A 24,643-nucleotide genomic window follows, 5' to 3' on the forward strand; every position below is an offset into this window, starting at 1 on the left:
TGGGCAGGTGAAGTGGGGGATGAATGGTGGAGGGGGCAAGGGAGGGGAAGGAAGTGTGGATGGATCTTTGAACTCTGAGCTCCAGCTGTGGAGTTGAGAACTCATCTGAGGCCATGGGATATAAGGGGTCTTCCTGCTGAGAGAAGAAGAGCGCTGGCCCTCACCCAGGCTGTCTCTTGCCCGCCCCAGGCTCAGGCTTGGCACCGCGCCACCCCCAGGTGCTCTGACCTCAGCCAAGCCTGGGCGCCAGTGCCACCGCCTCGGGCAGTGAAAAAGCCAGCCAGGCAGAGGCCCACCCACGACTGCCCACCCCGGGAGCGTGGCCCCCTCCGCCACCGGGCTGCCCGCCGCCCTGGAAGACCCCAGGGCTGGGTCGAGGAGGCTCCGCGCGCCTGCAGCTGCCTCCGCGCGCCAGGTGTGCTGGGCGCTCGTTGGGCCCCGGTGCGAGGCCCGCTTGCCGTGTCTTTCTGAGAATCCGCGAAGAAGAAAGAAATCAAAGGCTGGGGATTGAAAAACAAGGACGAGGAGATATAAAACAAGATTTCTATCTAAATAATTTCCTCTAATTGCTAGTAAGAGACATTAATTTTCCTTTTGAAGCTCCCCGCGGCCTGCGGCGCCCCGGGCCGTGCCAAGATGGCAGCCCGTCTAGCCGGATTAGCTCACCGCCGCCCGCAGGTCTGGCTCGGCGCCCGCCGCGGGGGTGGCCAGGCGGGCCCGGCGCTGCTCGGCCGGGCTAGGGTGCTCAGGGCAGGGGGTGCGGGGTGGAGGGAGGCCTGATCTCGTGTGCAGAGGCTGAAGTACAACGGGCCTCGGCGCTTGGCGTCCTGGGCAGGCTCCTGACTGCCCGGGATGGATGCAGGAGTGTGGGAGCCTTGGACGCCTGGGCCTCTGGCTCCCCTGACTTGTAGCCCCCTGCGCAGAGCCAGGTGAGGGCAGCAGGGGTGAGGCCAGGGTGACAGAGGCCCAAGTGAGTGACCCCTGCCCTCTCACTGTTTCCCTGGAGGAAATGGGCCTCATTATTATGCCCATTTTATAGCGAGGGCACTGAGGGTTGAGGTTGAGGACAGATCCCACTGTAAGAGGGAGGCTGCGCTGAACTGAGCTTTTGCCCCAGGCACTGGATCTCAGACAGCTGTGGGGGAAAGTGCAGGGAGAATCCAGAGTCTTTACGAAGGTGTTCACGACAGTCCTAATCTGCCCCCAGCTCTCACCAGTCTCCCTCTAACTGAGCCTTGTCGGGTCTGTCCAGCGGCTGGGCTAGAAGCATCTTCTGGGTTCCTCTAGCCCCACTTGCCCTGGCCACACTGACTGCCATCGTCCCTCACTTGCAGGCACTTCCTCCTACCCAGGAGCACTGTGGGGTCTGGGACCCCTCTGTGTCCCACACCAGGCCTGGGGCCCACATCCATGGGGGGCACAGGGGATGCTGGATGGAAGGAAGGCCCCGTGCTCCCAAAGCTGTGGCGTGTTTCACTGATGATGGAACTCACATTGTCTCTTACCCTAAGAGATTTTTCCTTCCCTTTTGATCCCTTGCATTTTATGAAAAATAGAACACATATGTTCCTGATTAATTTCTACAAAATCACGGAAATGTTGACATTTTAAAAGAGTCATTTTATGTGGTGTCTCCTTTTAGAATCTTTCAGGACTTCCTTCGCTCAGGAGGTTGAATTTGGGAGGAGAAGGTCTGGCTTGCCACCCACCGCCTCCCGTCAACACAACAGGAAGCAGCACTGTCACAAAGGCTGGCCCTGTGGGCAGGTGTCCCAGGGCACCCTCACCTCACCTATGTTCTTCCCCGCTCTCCACGGCCCTCAGGATAAAGCCTGGGCACCTTGGACTGGCATTCAAGGCCTCCACAGCGCAGCCCTCCCGCCCTGTGGGTCCACCATCTCCTCCCTCAGGCCCCACGATATCCAGCTTCGCTGGACTTCCACTTGCTCCCACCCCAGCTGCCCTCTCTCTGTCCCTTTGCACTGTTTCCTCTGCTGGGAATGCTGTCCGCCTATTTTTTCCCGCTGACTTCTACTCATCCTCTAAAACCCAGGCCCCATGCCTCCTCATCTGCTTAGTTTAGCATTTGCTGCCTCACCCAGGCAGCCCCCTGTGCTCACCCTAACATTCCAGGAAGGGAGCCCGCACTTGACCAGACAGGCCTGGACATGCTGCCTTTGGCCTGCCTCTCAGGGTCACTGAACTGGGTGCACAAAGATAAAAGGCTGGTATGACGTGGTAAGAGGTAATAAAAGTGGAAAGACAAACCCTGCCCAAATGAAAGCCATGCACAGTGTTTATTTTTAGTGTTTTATGGGGTGCTTTTGAGGAAGGGAGATGGAAAAAGAGAGTTCCACAGGGGACTGGCAGCAGATTTCACCCTTGGAGTGGGAGGAAGGAGAGGAAGGACAGCCCCTCTGGTTCAGTGCCGACCTCTGGTCATCACCTACATTCCAACGGTCCAGAGTTGCTGCCTCAGCCCAGAGCTGGTCACAGGCAGGATTTTAGATCCCAGCACAGGGTCCCTCTGGCTCACCCACCCTTCATCCCCATCCTCATCCCCACCCTGAACCTCTTCTCAAGTGCTTTGTAGCTAACCTTGTAAGGTGGGCAGGATAAACACAACCCTGTTTTACAGATGAGCAAGCAGAGGCCCAGGTAGAGAGGGTTGGCTTACAGCTGCATATTAAATTAGCAGCCAGGTGAGGACTAGAACTTGGAGCATCTGCCCCGCAGTTTAGGCTGGTTCATTCCAGCCCAGCTGTCTTCAACCACTGGAGGGGTGGCCCTGGGCAGTTCCAACCTCCAGCCCCGATAGCAGAAGACAGCAAATCAGTCTGTTTCCTCCAAGCACACCGAGCCCTGCCTTCCCAGAATTCCTGCTTCCCCTCCTCACCATGACCCTCTACCTCTAAGCTTGAAGAGGGGCCGACCATGCATTAAAAGTTCCAGCCATAAAATCCATGTGGTCCAGCTGTGGGAGGCTGCTGAGTGGGCAGGTGGGCCCGAAGACGTGGAAGACCTTCATATGCCAAATTCTGCCTCCCTATCCAGCCACAGCCTAGAGGGCTGCAAGCAACCTATGTTCTCCCCAGACTCACAGGAGCTGGGGAAACCAGAGGGCTTCCTGCAGGTGTGGCCCATCTGTTGGTAGGAGCCTTTCTCTCATTTTCTTGAGTAATGAAACCTGAAACCACAACAGAGACTGAGAGGAGCCAGGGTCTGGGGAAGGCCATGGGTGCTGCTAGGTGCCAGCCCAAGGGAAGGGCGGTGGTGGGAATATGAAGAGGACAGAGCTTGACCCTCAGGGAGCATGTATTCTATCACAGAAGATATTGGCCTGGATGAACCCCACTTCCCAAGCACCTATTAGAAACCTGCCTCTGGGACCTTTATAAACAGGCAACCAAAGAGGCATGATGGTGAACTCTGCCCGTGAACAGGGATGACCATCTGAAAGAGGGCTGGGAGTGAATCCTCCATCAACCAATCCCAATCTGGATTCCCCTCTGACATCTCAAGGCTCTGCTAGAGCCCATTCTTGCCCTCTCTTGTGAATTTCACTTAATTAAACACTCAACCACCCTGGCAGGAATGTAAGTGCTTACCAACTAACCACGTGCTTTTCTATTGCACCGCATCCTTTACGATTAGCCTGGGCCATGTGACTCGTTTTGCCCAATAGGATGTAAGTGGAGGTGACCGTGTCACTTTGGGCCGAAGCGGTTAGGAGCCAATGTGTTCTCTCTGTCTCTCTCTTCTCCTGCTGCAGCAATCTTAGAGGGACACATTCCAGATAATAATGGTGTAAGATGCAGGAAGTCCTCCACACCAAACTTAAACCTTTGTGTTGAGTTAAACAGCTGAAGTTTGAGGCTTTCTCTAATGTTGATTATCAGAGTGTTATTACTCTGAGTAATAAAATCCTGGCGAATAGGGATTTGGGTCTCTATCCTGCAGATGAGCATGCCGAGGCCCAGAAAAGGGACTTGGTGCAATCTGTAGTTAAGGAACCACTTCAGACCCCTGTGACTGGCTCCAGACACCGAGAGGTACTCCTGGCCCCTTGCATTGTCAGCATGTTGAAACAGCCATAGGGACACAACGGGAAATAGGCAAGGACAGGTATAACCTGCTTTTAAAAACTTGCATGTTGTTAAAACTCCACCAGGCTCATGCAAACCATGATATGCGGGCAGCTGCTGTTCAGAAAAGCACAGAGGAGCCCTAAAATTGGTCAGGTGCCCGGGCCGCCCAGGCCTGTGGCAGGATGCACGCAAGGCACGAGGGCAGCTTTCGGGGCCGCTGTCAGACACTCCACCTGCAGCACGATGGATGGCAGGTCGGGGCCATCAAGGCAACAGAGAAGAAGGCAGAGATAGGGCCTGATTTACAGGCACCAGGCAAGAAAATGCAGCCAAGATTTATGAGGGCTCGAGTGACTCATTGGAGCCGAGTTTATTATCCATCACATACATCTGAATGTGTATTTATGGCTTTCCAAATGATCCTGTCTCATTGAAAATTATGTCCAAAGAACATCAATAGCAGTACATCAGCACTGAGAAGGGCTGATCCAGAGTGGAGTTCAAGGCCTCTCCTACTCACCCAGGGACAGCAGTGGCTGGACTCATTTGTGTGTGCACAGGTCCACAAAGCAGACACAGGCCAATGGGCACGCTGAGCTGGGCCCTGCACTGGAGCCAACGTGCAGAGATGAACCCACCTCACAGGGCCCCGCCTGCGCCCCACTGTGCCAGGCACTGAGCCAGGGGCTGGCTCTCACGAGGACACTTCAGAGGCAGCCCAGAGGACGAGTGAGAATACTAGCTCTGTCACTTACCTGCTGAGTGACCCCAAACAAGCTACTTAACCTCTCTCTATGAGCCTCAGTTTCCTCTTCAAGAAGGTGGAAGAAACAATGATGGTTATCCCAGAGAGTAATTAGGAGGCATGCAAGATGCCGCATGTAAAGTGCTTACTCGAGTGCCTAGCATTTAGTAAGTGCCCATAAGTGTTATTTTTCCATTAGTATCACAACTATTACTCTAAGCATGATAATGCAATGTTTGTCAGAACCTGACCATCAAACCAAACAAGACAAATTTCTGGCTGAAGGAAGCCCCAGTCAGTCGAAGAATGATTACTTACCTGGTTTCCGCATGCTGGATACCAGAGAGGTAGGCCCAGGCAGTCAGATAACCACCAAAAACGGATGTTTACATGGCATCTTCATGAATACACGACAGAAATGGTTATGAATGACTTAACTTGCTCAAGCCTCAGACCCATACATGACTTGCCAAGCTCGGAACTTTGTCAGTTACTAAGCTCAGAAGCAGATATCCTGCCCATACACACTCGTATGACTGTCTCTTCCGTGTGTGTCCGTAAATAGCAACCACCCTAAACACCGAAGTGCTTCCCTGCTGCCCTGGCCACCCTCCACCAGGACCCCCGGACTAAGAGCCTGTGCTTTGATCCTGGACCATGGGTTCTGGTCGCAGAGGTTCAGACAGAGAGGCAGGCCGAGTTGGGGTTGCACTTCCCCCGCTGCTGCGAGCCTTTCCCTCTTAAGCGGAAGTGACTTCCGGGGAATTTAAGGAGCTGGCGTCCTTCCATATGCCCCTTTCCCTTTCTGCTTTTTCTTTGGGAGACAGACATTAGAGACTAAGACATTCAAAACAACCCATATATGGGGAAAATTAGGAAGATCGTGCATGTCCCGGGAAAGGCTCAGGATCTAGGAAGACCTTATGTTTATGTTTTAGGCTGATAATCCTTGGCACAGAAACGTCCTATAAATAATCGAAAAACATTAGGTAATAACGAAAAACATCAAATCCTGAGGAAGGAGAAGAATCTTACTTCCAGAGTTACCACATAATTTAATATTCAACTGGATTCAGCCTAGATCCAAGTGTTCAATTTACAACAGAAATATTACCAAAAATCATAGAAATTATGTATGTAAATGATAATTGGAAAATAAATTAATTTTTAAAATAAAAAAGGCAAGGGAAACAAAAGAAAAAATAAACAAATGGGACTGCATCAAACTAAACAGTTTTTGCACAGCCAAGAAAACTGTTAACAAAATGAAAAGACAACCCACAGAATGGGAGAACATATTCGCCAGTTATACATCTGATAATGGGTTAATATCCAAAATGTATAAATCACTTTATAACTGAACACCAAAAAAAAATCCAATTAAAAAATGGGCCAAGGACCTGAATAGACACTTCTCCAAAGAGATCATACAGATGGCCAACAGGCAGATGAAAAAATGCTCAACTTCACTATCAACAGGGAAATGCAAATTAAAACTGCAGTGAGATATTATCTCATATCCGTCAGAATGGCTGTCATCAATAAATCAACAAACAGCACATGGTGTCAAGACTGTGGACAAAGGGGCACCCAGGGCCTGTTGGTGGGACTGCAGACTGGGGCAGCCACTGTGGAAAGCAGTATGGAGATGCCTCAAAAAACTGAACATGAAACTGCCTTATGACCCAGTGATTTCACTTGTAGGAACATATCTGAAGAAACCCAAAACACTAATTCAAAAGAGCATATGCACCCCTATGTTCATCACGGTGTTATTTACAATAGCTAAGATTTGAAAACAGCCCAAGTGTCCCTCAGTAGATGAGTGGATAAAAATGCTGTGGCACAATACTACTTGGCTGTAAAAAAGAAAATCTTACCCTTTGTGACAGCATGGATGGTCCTGGAGAGTATTATGCCATGTGAAATAAGTCAGAGAGAGAAACTTATCATATGATTTTACTTATATGTGGAATCTAATGGACAAAATAAACTAATAAGCAAAATAGAAGCAGAGTCATAGAGACAGAGAACAGACTGCAGCAGGTTTGGGGGCTGGGTGAAAACAGTGAAGGGATTAAGCAAAACAAAAAAAAAAAACCTCATAGACACAGACAACGGTGGTCATTACCAGGGTGAAAAGGGGGTGGGGAGAGGTAGAATATGGCACTACTACTACTGCTACTACTAATAATAATATTTTTAAAGCATACAAAGAAGAAGAAAAGTATGGCCTATAAAAAGGAAAAAAATAATCAACAGAAACTGTCCCTAAAAAAGACCTGATGGCAGTTATACTAGACAAAGACTTTAAAATAACTGCCATAAAGATGCTCAAAGAAAGGAAGATGTGAAGAAAGTAAGAAAAACAACATGCAAAGAACAGTTGGAAATATCAGTAAAGAGATAGAAAACCTAAAAACAAATCAAGATGGAATTCTAGAGCCAAAAAGTATAACTTAAATTAAAAAAAAACTCACTAGAGGCATTGAAAAACAGATTTAGACAGCAGAAAGAATCGGTGAACTTGAATATAAGGCAATGGAAATTGTTGAGGCTGAGGAACGGAAAGAAAAAAGGCTGAAGAAAAGTGAACATAGACTGAGTGTCCTGTGGGACATCGTTAAACGAACCGACATACACATGTGATGTCTTAGAAAAAGAGAGAGAAAGAAGAAGAGAGGCCTACTCAAAGAAATAATGCCTGAAAACCCCCCAAATGTGACAAAAGGCATGAATATAGACGTTCAAGAAACGCAATGAATTACTAGTAAAATAAACTCAGAGATGCCTACACTGAGACATAATCAAACTCTCCAAAGACAAAGGGAGAAAGCAGCAAGGGAGGAGAGAATCATGGCATAAAAGGGATCCTCACTAAGATGACCAGCAGATTTCTCCTCAGAAACTTTGGAGGCAGAAGCAGGCTGATGTAGTCAAAATTGTCAACCAAAGATCCTAAGTCTGACAAAACTGTCCTTCAAAAGTGAGGGAGAAATGAAGTCTTCCCAGACAAACAAAGGTGATGAAGTTCCTGACCACTAAACTTGGCATTGCAAGACATGTTCAAGGGAGACCTGGGAGGTAAGATGAGAGGACCCTCTCAGCAACATCAAGCTGTGCAGAGAATTAAAGATCTTAGTGAAGATAAATACACGGGAAATTAGCAAAGCTAGGATTCTTGTAACACTGGTTTGTAACCGTACTTTCTGTTTGCTTTCCACGTGATTTGAGAAGCTAATACATTGAAAATTATCTGTATAAAAGCTAGTATTACTGCAATTTTGATGTGTAACTTCAAATCTTGTTTTCTACATAATATAGGAGACTAATGCATTTAAAAGAATTACAAGTTTATGTTTTGGCAACAGAGCTATAACGATATAATTTTCTGGCATCCACACCTGAAGAGGGTGAAAACAAAGCTGTAAAGGAGCAGATTTTGTGTGTGACTAAAGTTAAGCTGGTATAAATTCAAAATAGAGTGTTACAGCTTTAAGATGTTAAATGTAATCCCCATGATAAACACAACGAAAATAGATACAGAATAAACACAAAAGGAAATTGGAAAGGAATTTGATCATTTTACTACAAAAAATTAACTAAACATAAAAGAAGTAATATGGGAAATGAGGGATAAGAAAAGCTGTAAATCAGGTAGAAAAGCGATATTTCCTTATCAGTAGTTGCTTTAAATGTAAATGGATTAAACCCTCCAACCGAATCACAGAGATTGGCAGAAAGCATCAAAACACACAATCTAACTGTTTATGGTCTATAAGAGACTCAGTTTATTTTTCATTTTGTAAATTTGTTTTTATTGCTTTTTTTTTGCTACAAGAGACTCACTTTAGATCCAAAGACACGGATGGCTTGAAAGTGAAAAGATGGAGAGTCTGGCTAATAACTGGAGGTAGCAAGTGGTTTGCTCTCATGCCTCTGCTATGCAGAGCAGCCAGTCCAGAGCTCAGCCACCCTCTCTGTCTGGCTTTTACTCTCCAGGAGTCAATACTTCTGAGCTCTAATCATCCCAGGGCCAGGCATCAGGCAAGTAGGGACTGGACAGTCCCTACACTGTCAAGCCTGCTAAAATTATTCAAACTAGCGGGTCTCAAATCTAATCAGCCTGTTCCCTGCCTTACCCATTCCTTCTCTCAAAGTCCACAATAAACCCTTTGCTCATGTGTTGTCCTTGCTCTCTGCACCTAGTAATTGACCCAGGGGCTGCTCCATGTGGCCTTGCATGGTGTGCCATGGCTCCTGGTTCTGGGGAACTGTGAGTAAAAGTGCCGTCCTTCATGACAGTCTCCTCCCGATCTGTTGGCCTCGCCATACCTGATCAAAACAGATCCCAAGTACAATTTGGCTCAAACCGGCACTTTTTCGCTGAGCCTCCCTTCAGTGGGCAGTTCCCATGGTCAACCAGGCTGGCTGCTTCCAGGTGATCACGAGTTGGAAGGAACATGGATCCCATTGTCATGTGCGCACTGTCCCTCCGTTTCTGTAAAAATAGGCGTCTTGGCCCAAGGTGCAGTGTGCAGGATTCCAGGTTGGAAAATCAGTCGCTCTCTAAGCCTATGTGTGGTGCCAGCAGAGGCAGCAAACACGTGTCTGGAGCAGATGGACATTCATCTCCTCTTGCCCCTGGACATCAAAGCTCCTGGTTCTCAGGCTTTCAGACTCAACTTCAATTAAACCACTGGCTTTGTTGGATCTCCAGCTTGCAGATGGCAAACTGTGGGACTTCTCCACCTCCAGAGCTGCACAAGCCAATTTTCATCATAAATATCTGTGGATCTATCTACCATACAGGATCTATATATCCTACTGCTTCTGTTTTCCTGGAGAACCCTGACTAATATAGCACCCATCGATTATCCTTTCCCTGGAGAACCATTGACTTTTTCCTGGTTCTTTGTAACTATGTCGAGTAACTTTAGATTTTATCTTGGAACTTTGCACATTATGTTAGGGAATTCTGGGTCCTATTAAAATCTTCTGATAAATGATTTTTTGTCAAAAGAAGGTAATCGTTACAGCCAGATTCAGCCTCCAAGTTTTGATCCTTCTTTTTTGAGCCACGATTGCAGTGCAAGTTACATTTTTAACACCTTTGCGATGTTATTCTGGCCCACCTCACATGTGCGCTCTCTAGAGGCTAGTTTGGGACTTTGGTCGTGGTCCACACTAGGAGACAATAAAGTATGGCGGACAAGCCCAATCCAGCTTGCAGACTGTTGTTTAGAGGCCTATGAGATAAAGCTGGTTTTTATATTTGTAAGGGATTGGGGGTGAGAGAGAGAGAGGGAGAGGAAGGAAGGAAGGAAGGAAGGAAGGAAGGAAGGAAGGAAGGAAGGAAGGAAGGAAGGGGAGAAGGGAGGGAGGGAGGGAGGGAGGGAGGGAGGGAGGGAGGGAGGGAGGGAGGGAGGGAGGGAAATACGTGACAGAGAATATATGTTACCTACAAGCCTAAAATATTTACTATCTGGTCCCTTACAGACAGTTTTCCATCCTCAGTTGTCAAGGCCTTGGCTATGCTGTTTCAGGTCAGTTTCACGCAGACATAACACAAGCCCTGGGACTGTTCCCACACATCTAAAGAATCCCTTTTTCTAGCTCCCTCCTCCACAAGACCAACAACACTCCAACTCTTTCCTGGGGCTCTCACTAGAAAGCCAGGGTTTTAGTCTCTCTGCTCTGCCACACTTCCTACAACGGAGTCCACCTCAGGGAAAAGTGGCAACAGAAAAAAGAGAAAAACATGGGGATTCCCCACCCTCTTTGGATCAAAGGGCCCCGTGCCCAGGTGATCAGAGGGAAATGTTTGCTCTCCGAGTGCACGTGGGCTGCTGTCACCCAGGACTACAGATTCCTGCCTGGGGCTTGTCTCAGCACAACGCCAGTTAAAAGTCAAAGAAAAAAATTGGAATTTCCATCTGTGCTCTCAGTCCTGCAAGATGCCCCATTCCTGGTTCTGTGGCCAGAAAGACAGAGCCTTTCTCAGAGCTTGTTCAATTTCCATCCCCGCCCAGAGTTCCAGGATTTGGGCTGTGATAGACTTTAACTTGGAAATGTGGAGAAAAGCAATCAGTCAAATCAGGGAGCTCACAGCTATTTCAGTTATTCTTTGAGTTGTGATTCCCTTCCCCAACCTACTTCCTGAGGTTTACTTTTCAGAGTCCTTAGGTAGCCAGGATTTTAGCCTGGCCATTTACATATTCTTCCTTTCTGTGGCCCCCGTTCAATTGTTTCAGCTGTCATCAGCGGGAGAGCTAAGGTGGTCCATGCTCACCCCATCTCAGCTGGATCCAGAGGCCCGAGGATGATGGGGTGTGGGTAGCACCCTGACCCAGCTAAACTCGCTTATTCATCCCAGCAAGTTCACACACTTAAAATTCTTCTAAATGCAAAATGGTTTTCATCTGGGAATAATGGCCATTCGCTGTCTCCATTCCAATCTTCACATCATTTTCTTGCTTTACTGTAGGGATTGGAAAACATTTTCTGTGAAGGGCAGAGAGTACACATTTCAGGCTTTTGGGGCCAGATGGTTTCTGTTGCAATGACTCAGCTCTTCAGCTGAAGTTTGAAAGCAGCTACAGACAATATATAAGTGGATGGCATGGTGGTGTTCCAATAAAATTTCTTTACACAAACAGGTGGGGGGCCGCACTTCCGGAACAACAGAGTAAGGACTTCCAAACACTGCTCCTTCAGAAAAGCAACGGAGAAAGCTGGCCAAAAGTTTCAAAATCAACTTTCTCGTGACCAAAGGCTTGCAATAATCTGAGGAGTGGTTTTTTTTTTTAAATTACAGTGAGAACAGCAAGCTTTGTGAAGTTTTAATCTGCCTTAACCCCACTTCTCCCTCCAGCTCTACTGTGGGCTTGAAAAGTGCTAGCCTCCCCAGTCTGGTGGCAGTGGAAACCAGCCACCGGAAGCTAATAGAAAGGAAAGAACAGGTTTGGCTCTTCCCCCAAAAGTCCCACCCCCAGGGATTTGTCGCCCTGTGACTGGTCTAGCAGCTCCCCAAAAAGCTCCATTCTCAGGGGTTGTCTTCATTTGACCTGGCCCAGAGCTTGCGCTGTGTGGGCAGCACTGGAATCACTGGGCTGCCCTGTACGGTGCTGACCTCCCCGCTCTGATTCTGAGGGAAGTGGGCCTCCCCTGCACTTGACCAGTCAGACCTGCAGGGTCAGCCGTGGCAGGAAGCAGTGTTCCTTGCAGAGCAGCACTCCAAGCGGTTTCCCCACCCACCAGGGGTTCCGATCTGGGCTGTCTGTGGCTGTCCTGCCGATGGACTGTTTCTCATCCGGTTCCCCCGTGTTCCTGCCCACTGGGAACCCTCCCAGGTTCTCCCACTGAACGTCTTTTCTGCTTCACCCAGACGAGCAGAGAGGGATTCAATTGCCTGCAGCCAAGAACCCTGACGGATATACTATTTCCTTCCCACATAACATTGTATCACAGACATAATACCATGCATTAAATATTATTCAAAACATTGTTTTAATGGCTGCACAATATTTCATATTTATGTACCAACATTTTTTTTAGTCATGACCTAGTGTTTGCGTAAATTATAAATTTCTGTTAAATACCAGCAGTGAATATTACTGTAGTCACATTTTTAGCTTCAGTTCTCCTTAGGGTGGCTTACAAGTGACAATACCAAGTCAGTGGTATGGACATTTAAAAGCTCATATGGTGAAAAGCAATTTTCTTCTGGAAATTTTATACTAATTTGTGCCCTCATATTTGTGCCCTCGGGGGTAAGAATGTTCATTCAGTTCCACTCCGCTCAGCAAGATTGAGTAATATAATTCTAAACAGTCTTTGATAACCTCACAGGGGGAATCTCATTGGTGTTTTTAGTGGGCATTTCTTTGATTACCAGTGAAGCTAAATATTTTTAAATGTGTATTACATATTTTTATTTCTTCTTTTGTATATCTCCTTTTGACTATTTTTTCTTTCCCCTCAAATCAATGCATGGCTTTCATTGCATCTTTAAAATACCGCAAGCCCTGGCTGGAGTAGCTCAGTGGATTGAGTGCGGGCCTGTGAACCAAAGGGTCTTGGTTTGATTCCCAGTCAGGGCACATGCCTGGGTTGCAGGCCAGGTCCCAGCAGGGGACACACAAGAGGCAACCATACATTGATTTTCCTCTCTGTCTCTCCTTCTCTTCCTCTCTAAAGATAAATAAAAATCTTTAAAAAAAAATAAAACTAAAATAAAATACCACAGATGAGTCTGAGGACTCATTCGGCATCTTGCTGTTTCTAGACCTGGACACCTCAGCCTGCTGAGCTGCACCTTTTTCAGAGTCATAGCTGCCATCCCCAAAGTTTCTGACACCCTCGTTTTTAACAGTTGCAGCTTGCTGAACCAAAGCAGCTGAATTGGATGCAAGTTCAGTGTTGCTTGAGATACTGAACAAGCAATGCCTGACCTCATTGGAACCCTGTGGCTATATTTTTCACCCAAGAAATTTCAGATTTGAATAGGAGAACCATCCCTCTGTATAAAACATTTGATGGGGAAGTGAGCGTACACAGACTCATCTCGTAACCAAAGCCCAGGGTAACACCCTTGATCCTGTTCTGTAGGTGACTGCAGAGAGGGCGAACGGTGGCCAGTGCCTTTATTGCCCCACCATTTGTCAGCCAGAGCTTCTTCCTTTTATTTCCAAGGGGACTGGGTTCCACACTGATGTGACTGAAGTTCCTCCCCAGGGCGCCTCCGGGGCCCTTCACAATAACCACGCAGCCCTTCAGAGTGATGTCGGCATGTTCTGGGATGTCCATGGTCTGACTGCTGAGAATGGTCTTCATCCTTGCAGTAGATGCAGCAAAGAGAGCGTGACCATTTCTCTATTGCAAAGTTCATTGTTTTATAACTGCTTTTTATATATTAGAGGTGTTAACCCTTTGTCACACTTTGTTTTTTAGTTCCCCAATAAGTTTTGTTGAATGGCTCTTTAAAACATAGAGATTAAATTTGTATGTGCTAAATTCTCTTATTCTTTCTTATTTTTCCACTGCTTTTATGTTTAGAAAATCTTTACTCATCCCAAGATCAAATATTTGTCTCCAGGTTCTTCTAGATTGTTGATGATTTCCCTTTTTACATTTACTTCTTTAAATCCTCTGAAGGTTATGCTGGAGTTTGACCTGAAGGAAAGAGCTAATTTTATTTCCTTCAAGTAGCTAAGCAAATGTCCCGGCATCATTTATCGAATAACCTGTTCTTTCCCCACAGACTTGCAACGCCACCTCAGTAAGCTGAGACTTGGTAATCACCATGGTAACGGGGCTGCGTTAAAAGCATTCGTTCTCACAAAGTGGAGGGCTTGTGCCCAGCAGGGCTTAGTCTGGCCTCACTGCACATCTTCCCTAATTAAGATATACCTTTTGGTTTCATGTTTTTAAAAAAATTCTCCCTTTATGGCCATGATGCAGGAAGAACATTAAGGCCAAGGCCCTTTCATGCTCAATTTGCTGAGTTGGGCCTGCCAGGGAGGCAATGGGCACCGAGGTGAGAAAGTGGGCGGTGGTTTGTTGCCGTTACATGCTGAGAACCTGGAGGGACACCATCAAGGTCCTTGAATGGCTGGAGGGCGGGAGGTAGGATGGTCTCGTTCAAGAACGCAGCACTGATGTGTAAGACGAAGCACAGACGGCCCTGTCAGCCCAGCGAGAGCCCAGCTCCAGGCCCGAAGCATCCCTTCCCCTTCTGGGATGGCAGCTTCTGCCACCCACCGGCAGCAAAGTCCACATTTCCTTCTCTTCAGAGCTTCTGACCTCAGGTCCACGGAGTCCTCTTTCCTTGTGAGGTGTCTGCGTCCAATCTTGGGGGGCAGGGAGAAGACAAGACCTGGGCCTGTGCTCATCTGCCAAGAAGGGGGAGCCCTTCTTACTTCAGGGAAAGTCCCAGGGAGCCTGAGCACTGGAGGGAGAGACGGTGAAGATGTCTGACCACCCCTTCGAGCACTGGGTGGCTACGAAGCCATCTCCTGCAAAGGGGGGTGAGCGAGAGGTCACAGCAAGCCGCAGGAAGATACAGAAGTCACGAGCAGACAGAAACTCTGAGGTCGGAGACAGAACACTGGTGCAGTGAGAGGGAGGATGGACTCACCCAGAACTGTGATTCATCAGCAACCTCCTCCCGTTGCCGAGACCCCAGGGATGAATCAGAGCTGGCACTGTGGCCTTGCTCTTGGGGCTTGTCCCTACTCCTAACTTGTCCTGGGGCTCCCCTGAGGTCCTTGGAGCCTTGCCATAAGCCCCTATTACTTGAGGCACTGAGAATAAGTTTCTCTTGCTTTTACAATCAAAGCATCCCATATCCCAGTCAACATGACGGGCCTAGTGGTGTGCTCTTGGCCTTTCACTTGGCCTGTCTGCAGGCAGCGCTTTTGGTCCAGGGTCTCCAATCTTAATCAGTCACCCCTCTCTGCTTCTCCCTGAGGGACCCGGGACCAAGGCCTGCCACAGCACTGGTCCAGGTGCCTCCTTTTCTCTTATGTCCTTCCTCCCTCTGCTCCATTGACATCAGCCTGAGGCCTGGTCGGCGAAGAGCCAGCACATCTCCCTCCTCACGTCCAACAGGAGCGTCCTTTAGGCTCAGTCCCTACCCCCTGGCAGCAGCCCTCCCCAGCCCTGTGGACGGGCTCCAGGCGGGCTCAGGTGTTGGCCCTCAGAGGTGCTACCAGGGTGGTGCTGCCTGCAGCCCTGGTTATTTAACCCCAGTGCTGTGCAAACATCCTGCTCTCTGTGGTCTGTAATGTGAGAAAGGTCAGGGGGCCCCATCCCACTTGAGGGCAGAACAGCTCAGCTTCAGGAGTGACCAAGCCTTGTGGCTGGCACTCCAGGTCCCCCACTGGTACCAGCATTGCTGGGGGTCTTGCTGTGCCAGGAATCTTGTAGAGAGGACGGTACTGTGGGGAGAAGGGTAAGATTCAGTCCCTCACATCCCAGAGAATCTTCTCAGGTGAAGCCTCAGGGTTTAGCTGAGATTTCTGGAACACAGATCTGCCGAGGACCTTACAAGTCATCACAGTGGTTGGGGATGCAGGCTCCAGCTGGGACTTAAGGAGTAATGAAGCACTGGTACATGCCACAGATGGGTGAGGTTTGAAGTCATTACGCTACGTGAAAGGAGCCAGATGTAAGAGGCCACATATTGTATGAATACATGTGTAAGAAATGTCCAGAATAGGTCAATCTACAGAGGCAGAAAGTAGATTACCGGTTGCCTAGGGGTAGGGGGAATGGGAGGATTGGGGGTGTTAGTAAATGATACAGGATTTCCTTGGGGGGGTGATGAAAATGTTCTAAAATTGATTGTGGTGATAATTGCACAACTCTGAATGTAATAAAATCCACTAAATCGAACACTTGAAATGGGTGAGCTGAACAGTATGTGAATCACAGCTCAATTTAAAAAAGCTGTTCCAAGAAAAGGGATGGAGGCTGCAGGGGTAGATGGCCTGGGTTCAGATCCTGACCCTACCACTTACTGTGCGGATAACCCCCTGTGCTCACCTGCACAGTGAGGACAGGTACAGCACCTGTCTCATCAGGCCTCGTGGAGACTGAGCGAGACGGCACACACAACCGGCTCGGAACAGCGCCCGGCTTGCACAGGCCGCTGCCACGTGAAGCGAGCCTTTGCCGGATAACGTGGAGCAGGAAAGCCCCGAGAGGCTAAACGACTCGCCCGAAGTCACTGTAATAGGCTGAAGAAGGCCTTGCACCCCCAAATGCGTGGCCAAGTCCTCATTCTTGGGCCCCCTTCGGAAACAGGGTGATTGTAGATGTGAGTAAGTGAAGGATCCTCAGGTGAGAAGATCATCCTGGATTACCTGACTGGGCCTGAGGTCCAAGGACAGGTGTCCTCGTGAGAGACACACAGAGGACAAGACTACCACAGGGGGGAAGGCCAGGTGAAGGTGGAGGCTGGAGGGATGCAGCCACGGCCGCTGAGACTGGCCAAGGCAAGGCACAGACCTCCCCAGCACCTTCGGAGGGAGCAGGGCCCCGACGACACCCTGATTTCGGACTCTAGCCTCCGAGGCTGACGGAGACATTTCTGGCCGTTGTTCCAGCAGCTCCGGGACACCCGTGTAGCCAGCCACTCGGCCCACAGCCCCAGGGCCAGGACTCTGGACTCCAGTGATCACTTCACTCCATTTATCTGTGAATAAAAAACAGCTTCAACCCCAGTTACCATGAAGGTTCCAGGGTTGGGCTCTGCAATCCCCTGTTATAGACAAGGACCCTGAGGCCCTGTTGTCACTTGCCCCTGTCACACACCCATCAGTGTGGAGGCGGGCAGCCTGGGAAGTTGGAGTCTGGCTGTCTCCTCCAGCCACACCCGCTCATTAGATTTGTCAGCCCCTGCCCGAAGCGGCATTTAATTTGCCTTTTACAATGCATCAACTGCAAGTTCGTTAACTGGCAATTGAAAGTTACAGGTGACACTAGAATTTATTAATAACATTGAAAATAAATCCCCCTGGAATTCAAGTAATTGAAAGCCTCATGAAATTCTCTTTTTTTATAATCCATAAAACAGGTCTGGAAGAGAGGTGTTCCAGAAATCTCCGGGGTGGTAGGGATTGCCGGAGTGGGTGGTCGGGGGGAGAGGAGGGGCTTCTGTTCTGACCAAGGCCATTCTTGGGTGCCTGCCTGACCCCGCCCACCACCTTGTCACTGCCCCTTACAGTCTGGAAGCAGTCACTTTCCTATTGGAAGTGTCCCATGACCCACTGTAGTGATCAGAGCTGGGACCTGGGGATGCAGATGTGACCCTGCCCACAAGAGCACAGCTCCGTGATGGGGACAGAGCTGTGAAAACGCCTTTTTGGTTCAGGGAGGTGAAGCCTGGGGTGTCCCACTGGCACCTGGAATGCCTCTGGCCAGAGTCAGGCGGTTCCTGCCCATGCGGAATGGCCCCATGTGTGCCTTTGGGACGTGCCAAACTTCACACCTCTCAGGGTGAGAAGACCATGCCCCCAACATGCCCTTCCTGCTCAGCCCGGAGTCACCCCGGAGCCTGGGCCAGCCTCACCCAGGGCATGCTGGGAGGGCAGGTGCCCGGAAGTGGTTCCCGAGACCCTGGGGACTGAGGGTCCGATAAACTTCTAGCCACACCTCAATTCCTTCTGGTCCCCAGAAACAAGTTTCTTTCTTTCTTTTTTCTTATACGATTTTATTTATTATTTTGAGAGAGGGAAAGGGAAGGAGGAAGAGAGAAAAACATCAATGTATGATTGCTTCTCATGCGGCCCCAACTGGGTACCTGGCCTACGACCTAGGCATGTGCCCTGACTGGGAATTGAATTGGCGACCCTTCGGTTCTCAGGCCAGCACTCAGTCCACTGAGCCAGGAACAAGTTTTCTCAAGTGGTAGCCCCAAGGAGTTACACCAGGAAATGTGAGGTCCTGCTGGAATGCCCTGGACTAGGAACCAAGGCTGGGCTTTCCAGGGCTTCCAGCCTGCTTCTGAGTTTATCTGGCCCTTTACTGGATGTTCTCCACCCCAAGGCAGTGCATCAGCAGCCAGTCTCTGCCCGAGGCCAGGAGATGCTCCCTGGCTGAGGCAAAGCGCACCCCTCACCCCCAGCCCTTCCATCAGTTTTCATTGTCCATGTTGGGAATGATATTAGAAGGACTTCCTGGCCGGTATAGCACAGGACCACCAGTTGCTACAGATCCTGCTCTGGGCACTGGGATTGGTGGGAGGTCTTAGGAGGGGCTGGGATGGTGGAGAGCAGATGGGGAGCTGGGGTCAGTCATACAGGGACGTTTCATATTTTAACAACAGAGTCAGCATCCCCAGTGGGAGCCAGTGAACACCAGCCCGGTCCGAGTTCCTGCCATTCAGCTGCCACACTGGGGTACTCACCAGAAGTCACTAAGGGGATCCCGAGTTTCTGCTTTGGCTGCTGACCAGCAAGGGTGGAGCAGGCGAGGCTCCCTGCGGTGGGCTGAGGAGCCCTGTTCGCATCCACACCTGCCCTGCCCAGGAGACCCTGACCCCCTCTCCCCACCCCCACAGTGGAAAGGCCCAAGTCAGGGCCTTGCTCCCCAGGCTCCGATGGGCAGGGGTGTGAGGAGAGAGGCTCTCACGGAGCCAACAGTGCAGGGCTAGGGCCTTGGGGAAATAAGGACTATGGCTGCTCTGGGCCCCGGAGGAGGAGCCTGGAACGGCAGGTGTTGAGTGAAGGGCTATCAGCCCGTCCCACCACACACACACACACACACATGCACATGTGCGTGCCCACCAGTACATGTGCATGCTTGCACACTCATGCATATACATATGCACCAGGGCCTGAGCCTGTTGGCATCTGAAGGGCAATGCTGGGTTTAATGTGGACACTGGGGCACAGGGAGAAGTGGGTGCAGGTGGCAGTACCTCAGAAGAGGCTGGGGACACCCCCGGGGGGTGGGGTGGGGGGAGAGCAGAGCAGACTTGGGGGGGAGACAGGTTGGGGCAGGGTGGGTGGGCCTCTGCTAATTCTCCCTCATTAACCCCCTGGGTGGCCAGCGTAGGCAGGTGCAGGGTGGGAGCTCAGGGGTGCCCTTTACTCTCCCCCTGTCCTGGGCTGCCCCTCCTGTTCTCCCTCCCCAGGCACTGGGAGGAGAAGGCCAGTTTCAGGCAGTGGAGGTTGGCTGTACTCTGGAGGCCCAGCAATGGCATCTTGGCTGAGGGCGCCGGGGGATTTGCCTCACTGCTCCTTGTCACCACTGGGCCCTGTCGGCTGAACACCAAAGTACAGATCAGAGTTTCCACACATGGGCACAGACACACTCAGGTTCGCCAGAGGGGTCCAACCTGACCCTGTTGGCCTGCAGGCATCAGCGAAGGAGACATGCCAGGATTTTGCCCAAAGCCAAGAAATGTGCTTCCTCGAGGGCTGTAAGTGCCCATCCCCCCACCCCCCACCATCACCAGCCAATGAGAGAAGCTCTGGGCCTGAGCTATGGGCCTGGTGCTGCCCTTTGTGTGCCCCCAGTCTGAGGCGAGCCTGGGGGGACAGAGCCCAGACTGGGGGCCAGGAACAGGAAACTGCTGCAGATTCCTGAGTAAGTGGGGAGCGTGTCAGGTTTGCACGTCAGATTGTCAGGTCGGATGGAGGCATGAGGCCAGACTGACCTCGAGAACCTGCCGAAGCTGCGTGTCTCCTATGGGTCAATTTCCTCTCCTTCCAGCGTTTGGGGTCCTCCAAGATCTGATCCTTGGAAGCTGCTTCCATCTCCTTCCCGTGAGGATTCCTTCCGCTCCTCACTCGAGCCTGCTCTGCTTATCACCTGCCACTGGCCTCTGCTCACACGTCCCCCCAACCCTTGCGGTGCCATCCCTCAGTCCTCAGCTCACACGGACTCCTCTTCCGGTAGGAAGTTGGCAGCCGAGAGCACACACTTTCCGAGTCCCAGAGACCTGCCGTTCTGAACGCCGGCCTCACCACTGACCACTGTGTGATCTTGGGCAAGCCACTCGGCTTCCCTGGGGCCGAGCTGACCCTCCACACAGTGGGGAAGGTGGCTATGGAGCTGAAGGGAGGTGAGGCCTGCAGGGGCCCTGAACTCATCCATATGAAGGACCAGGCCATGTCCGCCTCCCTGGGGAGACCCTGTTCCACACCCCCAGCCTGTGGCGACTGAAGCCCCCTCTGGGGTCCGCACCTGCTGCCCTGCCCAATCCAACACACTACAGACTCGGCCTGTCCTCCCAGCTGGCAGGGAGCTCCCCTGGGAAGTGGGTTCCCTCCTGCACCCCCGCCCATCCGCAGTGGCCCCGAGGTGGGCTTGGGAGCACCCGGACATCCTGCTCCCGTGCTGGGGGCTCATTCCAGGCTCTGTTAGCTCCCACCCAGACTGTGCAGGATCCAAGGCCAGGGGACAAATGGAGGCCCCCACATGTCTAAGTATTTTAAAGTTATGTGTGGAGCTAACTCACTTAAATAAAACGGGCTCTATGCTCCTGCTTTGACAATATCCTTTGTAAGGACCTGGGAGATCAGGAGAATTCAGGTTGTGACCTCGAAGAGCTATGTGCTGGAACATGATGGCCCGTGGAAGGCTAGCCCCTAGCCCTCTGAACCCCCACTTGCACCCCCTTTGGACCCCTGTCTGCCCTGCACCAGGGGCTCTATGTGAATGTGTGGACTGCCACCTGCACACCTACGCTCAGTCCACACCCCCTTAAACAGCGCCCCCCATGGCCTAAGGATGCAGTTACCGGTGGTGACGGGGTCTGCCTTTAAGACATTTAGGGGGAGGAGCTCATGCGGACCCCAGGCTGGGGGCCACTAGGGCAGCACATCTGGTGTCCTGGGGAAGCAGAACAGACTCTCTTAGCCCCCCATTCTGCCGATGGGTCTGGGAGACCGAGATGCCTCCTGGACCGCTTCACTAAGGGGTAGGTGACTGCTGGTCAGCAGGCATCAGGTCTTATGGGCGCTCCAAGAGGTGCTTTGGGCAGAATGGGGGTGGGGCTCCAGGGAGCCCTGAGGGTGGCCTGGAGGATGAGAAAGGGGCCCAGCTGTCTGGGAGCAGCACTCATGCCTCTGTCCGACCCACCCTCTCCCTCCTGCACCCCTGCAAGCACACCATGTACGTCCTACCCGAGGGGCCACCAGAGAGCCACCCTCCTCCCCCCTTCCAGCCTTTCCCCACGCTGCCCGCAGAGCCCTTCCCTGCGCAGCTGACTCCCGCTGACCTCTGAAGGCCCCTTCCTCCTCCGTGGGCCTTCCTCCTGCTCCCTGATGGCTCGCTGCCCCTCTGCCGTGCTGGTGTGACCCACAGCCACCCCTGCCACAGGTGTCGCACTGTCCAGGACTCACCTGTCCTCACATCCAGTCACAGGGACATGAGATGTGGGCCTTCTGAGAACGGCTCCCTGTAGCACCCAGGGGTCAAGGTGGCCAGGCTCGCCAGGCCCCTGTGCAGCCGCAGCCACGTGACACGAGACCCCGGTGGGGAGAGCACCTTTATTGTCAGAGCGTTACAGACTTCCTGCCCGCCTGTGACCGCCCCTCTGCCACACGGGCCTGCAGAAGGCCGCAGCTGCCTGGAGAGGGGCGGTTGGGGCCCTGAGGGCAGGGGAGGTTACCAGGGTCCAGGAGCAGGCCGAGGCCTCCCGGGAGCACCTAGAGCGCTGGGGAGGGAGTGCTCCTGCTGCAGGGGGCGACATACTCGGGGTGGCGCCAGCACCTGTGAGTCTCTGAGTTTGCTGCCTTTGATCGTGCGGATCCTGGCTAGCGAGTGAGGAGCACCGGGGCGTCCAGGCGCAGGCCCCGTGGCCTGAGAGGCCTCGAGGGCTGTGGACTGAGCTCTTCTGTCTAGGGCACCGGGGTGTGGGGACTACTGTGGAGCGGCCTGGGCCCACTGCCCTGTGGGCAGGCACATCTCTCCCCAGCAGGGCCTGGGACTCTGGCAGCCCTCCTCCCTCTACTTCGAGAGGACATCAGACTTTCCATGTAATGCAGAAGTGCCCGCCAACAAATTCCCAGAGGGACCTGGAGAAGGCAGGGCTGCAAGTGCAGCCCCCGGAGGGTGTGTGTTCCCATTAAATCCTCCATCCTCTGGCTCAGGGGCGGGGGACATGGTAGGGGTGGGTGGGCAGGTTCAGGGAGACCGAGGCAGCAGTGGACCGTACCAATTTGGTTTGAGGGCCCTGGCATTCCAAGGTTCCTTTCTCATTCCCGAGGTCCAGGTGACGCTCGTGGGTTTATGCGGGGTCTCCCGGGCCTAAGCCAGGGGATCAGAGTTGAGGAAGGAGACCCAGGGCCCCGCCCTCCTGCCCTGGGCCGGCCCAGCCTCCCCAACCCAGTGCTCAACGCCCTGTCTGAGTTTCCCGTGAAGAGAGGAAGATGGCCGGGTAGAGAGCTCAGGAACCGAGAGGCCTGACTTCAAATCCTGCCCCAGTCCTCCATGGTCTGGTGGTTTTGCAGGTTATTTATCCTCTCCAAGCCTCCATCCCCCATGTAAAGTGGGGATAACAAGCCTACCTCCTAAGGGTTAAATGAGACAACGTAGGAAGAGCTCCTTGGACAGGCCCAGACGCCTCAGGAACTCAGTAAATGATAAGTATAATGATTATTCTCACACCCTTCCCGGCCCACCCAGACTCTGTCTCCTGTAGGGGGTCAGGGGTGGGTGAGGCAGGGACAACAGCAGGGCTCTGCCAAGGGTGTCGGGCCCCTCTGGACCCCATCCCTAGAGGTGCCGCCTGTCCCCGAGGCCCCCGAGCTGTGAGAGCCGACGTCCTCCGTGACTGTCCATGCCTGGGTCCGGTCCCATCAGGGGTGCCTTCAAGACCCAGTGCTGGCACAGGCTTCAGGGCTGGGTCTCCGTGGGGCGGGGCTTATCCTGGAGAGCTGGGCCCTTACTTCCCGCTGCTGGCCTGGCCAGTGCTCTTCTGCACGGGGTTGGGGCTGAGCAGGGCAGCGAGGGAGCCATCAGGTGGGGTGCCACCACGCTTCATCTTGAGGTTGGCTCTCAGGATGGCGTCCTGGCCAGAGCCCCCCTCAGGGGAGGCCAGGGGATCTGGAAGGAGAGCAGGAGGGTGGGCCTCGGGAGCACTCACAGGCACTTGCACTTCTGCTCCCTGGCCGGCACAGGGAGTGCTGTGCCCAGCGAGGACAGGGCTTGCTACTCATTCATTCATTCATTCTTCTGCAAATGCTGAGCAGGGCTGGGCTCCAGGCCCTGAAGAGGTGCCAGTCACCACCCTGCCACCAAGGACAGACCTGGAAAACCCACTATGAGGAAACAGACTCTGCAGAGCACTGTGGGGAAAGGGGAGGTCGGCCTCACAGAAGAGAACTCGGAGCAGGTCCTGAAGTGGGGGCTGGTGTTTAGCAGGTGGAGAGCTGGGCTTGAGCAAAGGCCTGGAGGTGGGAAGGGGCCTGAGACGACTGGGTGGTGGCTCTGTGTCACTGGGCACCAGGCTGTGCTGGGGAGGGATTTGGGACTCGATGGACCTAGACAGAAGTCAGTCATGGGTGGCAGGGTGTCAATGAGAGTCCTCGAGCCGGGCAGGGACAGGGTCCAACTAGGGTTTGGGGAAAACGATCTGGCAGCCAAGCAAAGGGAACACGGAAGCGGGAAGACCAGAGCGAGCGGTGGCGGTCGTGAGGGCAGCAAGGAGCAGGGAGGGCGGAGCAGGGGGAGATTCCCGACTCCGTGGCCAGCTGTGGGCCCGCCTGTCCCTGGGCCTGGTCCCCGCTCACCATGGATCCCGATCATGTGCTCCAGGATGAGGACTCTCTCTGCCAGGATCTTCAAGGCCTCCCGCAGCTGCTGCACCCCCTCGCCCTGGCCGGGAGGAAGCAGCCAGGGTCAGGGCCATTCCGCGTCAGTGTGCATGTTGTCCCCACCCCACCCCCCATTGTTGCCTCTTCCCTGTCACCATCATTACTACAACAGCCATCACCCACTACCTGCCAGGGGTGGTGCTGGAATTCTTGTTCACAGACTAGGGACCTGAAGCACAGAGAGGGGAACAAGAGTCCTCAGGACACACAGCCTGGAAGTGGCCGACCAGGGCCTCATGCCCAGACCCGCTCCCTCGAGTGTGGGCTCTTCCTGCTCCACTGCTGCCTGCCTGCTTCCCCCGTGTGCCCTTCTTTCCAGAAAACACCCTGCAGAGCACCCAGCACGGGCTCACAGGCCGGGGAGCTCTGCTGGCTTCCTTCTGAACGAAAAGGGGGGGAGCCACTGCTTCCGCGGTGCCGGCGGGAGTGAGGGATGGTGGCGAGTCTGCACTTGCGACACCTGGCCTACACCTGGGCCC

At 52.2% G+C, this 24,643-nt stretch overlaps 1 protein-coding gene and 1 pseudogene across 1 annotated transcript in view; both read right to left on the reverse strand.

Moving 5' to 3' along the window:
- Nucleotides 1-657: 657 nt before the first annotated feature.
- On the reverse strand, nt 658-13,668 carry LOC128625854 (60S ribosomal protein L9-like; annotated as a pseudogene).
- An 8,174-nt stretch (nt 13,669-21,842) lies between these two features.
- Nucleotides 21,843-24,643, reverse strand: part of COL26A1 (collagen type XXVI alpha 1 chain) — a 170,942-nt gene continuing 168,141 nt past the window's right edge. The window contains exons 12-13 of the mRNA XM_037139114.2: nt 24,081-24,165; nt 21,843-23,394 (exon numbers count right to left, since the gene is read on the reverse strand). Coding sequence (XP_036995009.2) covers nt 23,234-23,394; nt 24,081-24,165 — 246 coding nt within the window. The 3' untranslated portion in view covers nt 21,843-23,233. The remainder of the gene's footprint in view (nt 23,395-24,080; nt 24,166-24,643) is intronic.

Source organism: Artibeus jamaicensis, unplaced genomic scaffold (genome assembly GCF_021234435.1).
Source record: "Artibeus jamaicensis isolate MK-2021 breed Jamaican fruit bat unplaced genomic scaffold, CSHL_Jam_final contig_956, whole genome shotgun sequence".
Classification (NCBI taxonomy): domain Eukaryota; kingdom Metazoa; phylum Chordata; class Mammalia; order Chiroptera; family Phyllostomidae; genus Artibeus; species Artibeus jamaicensis.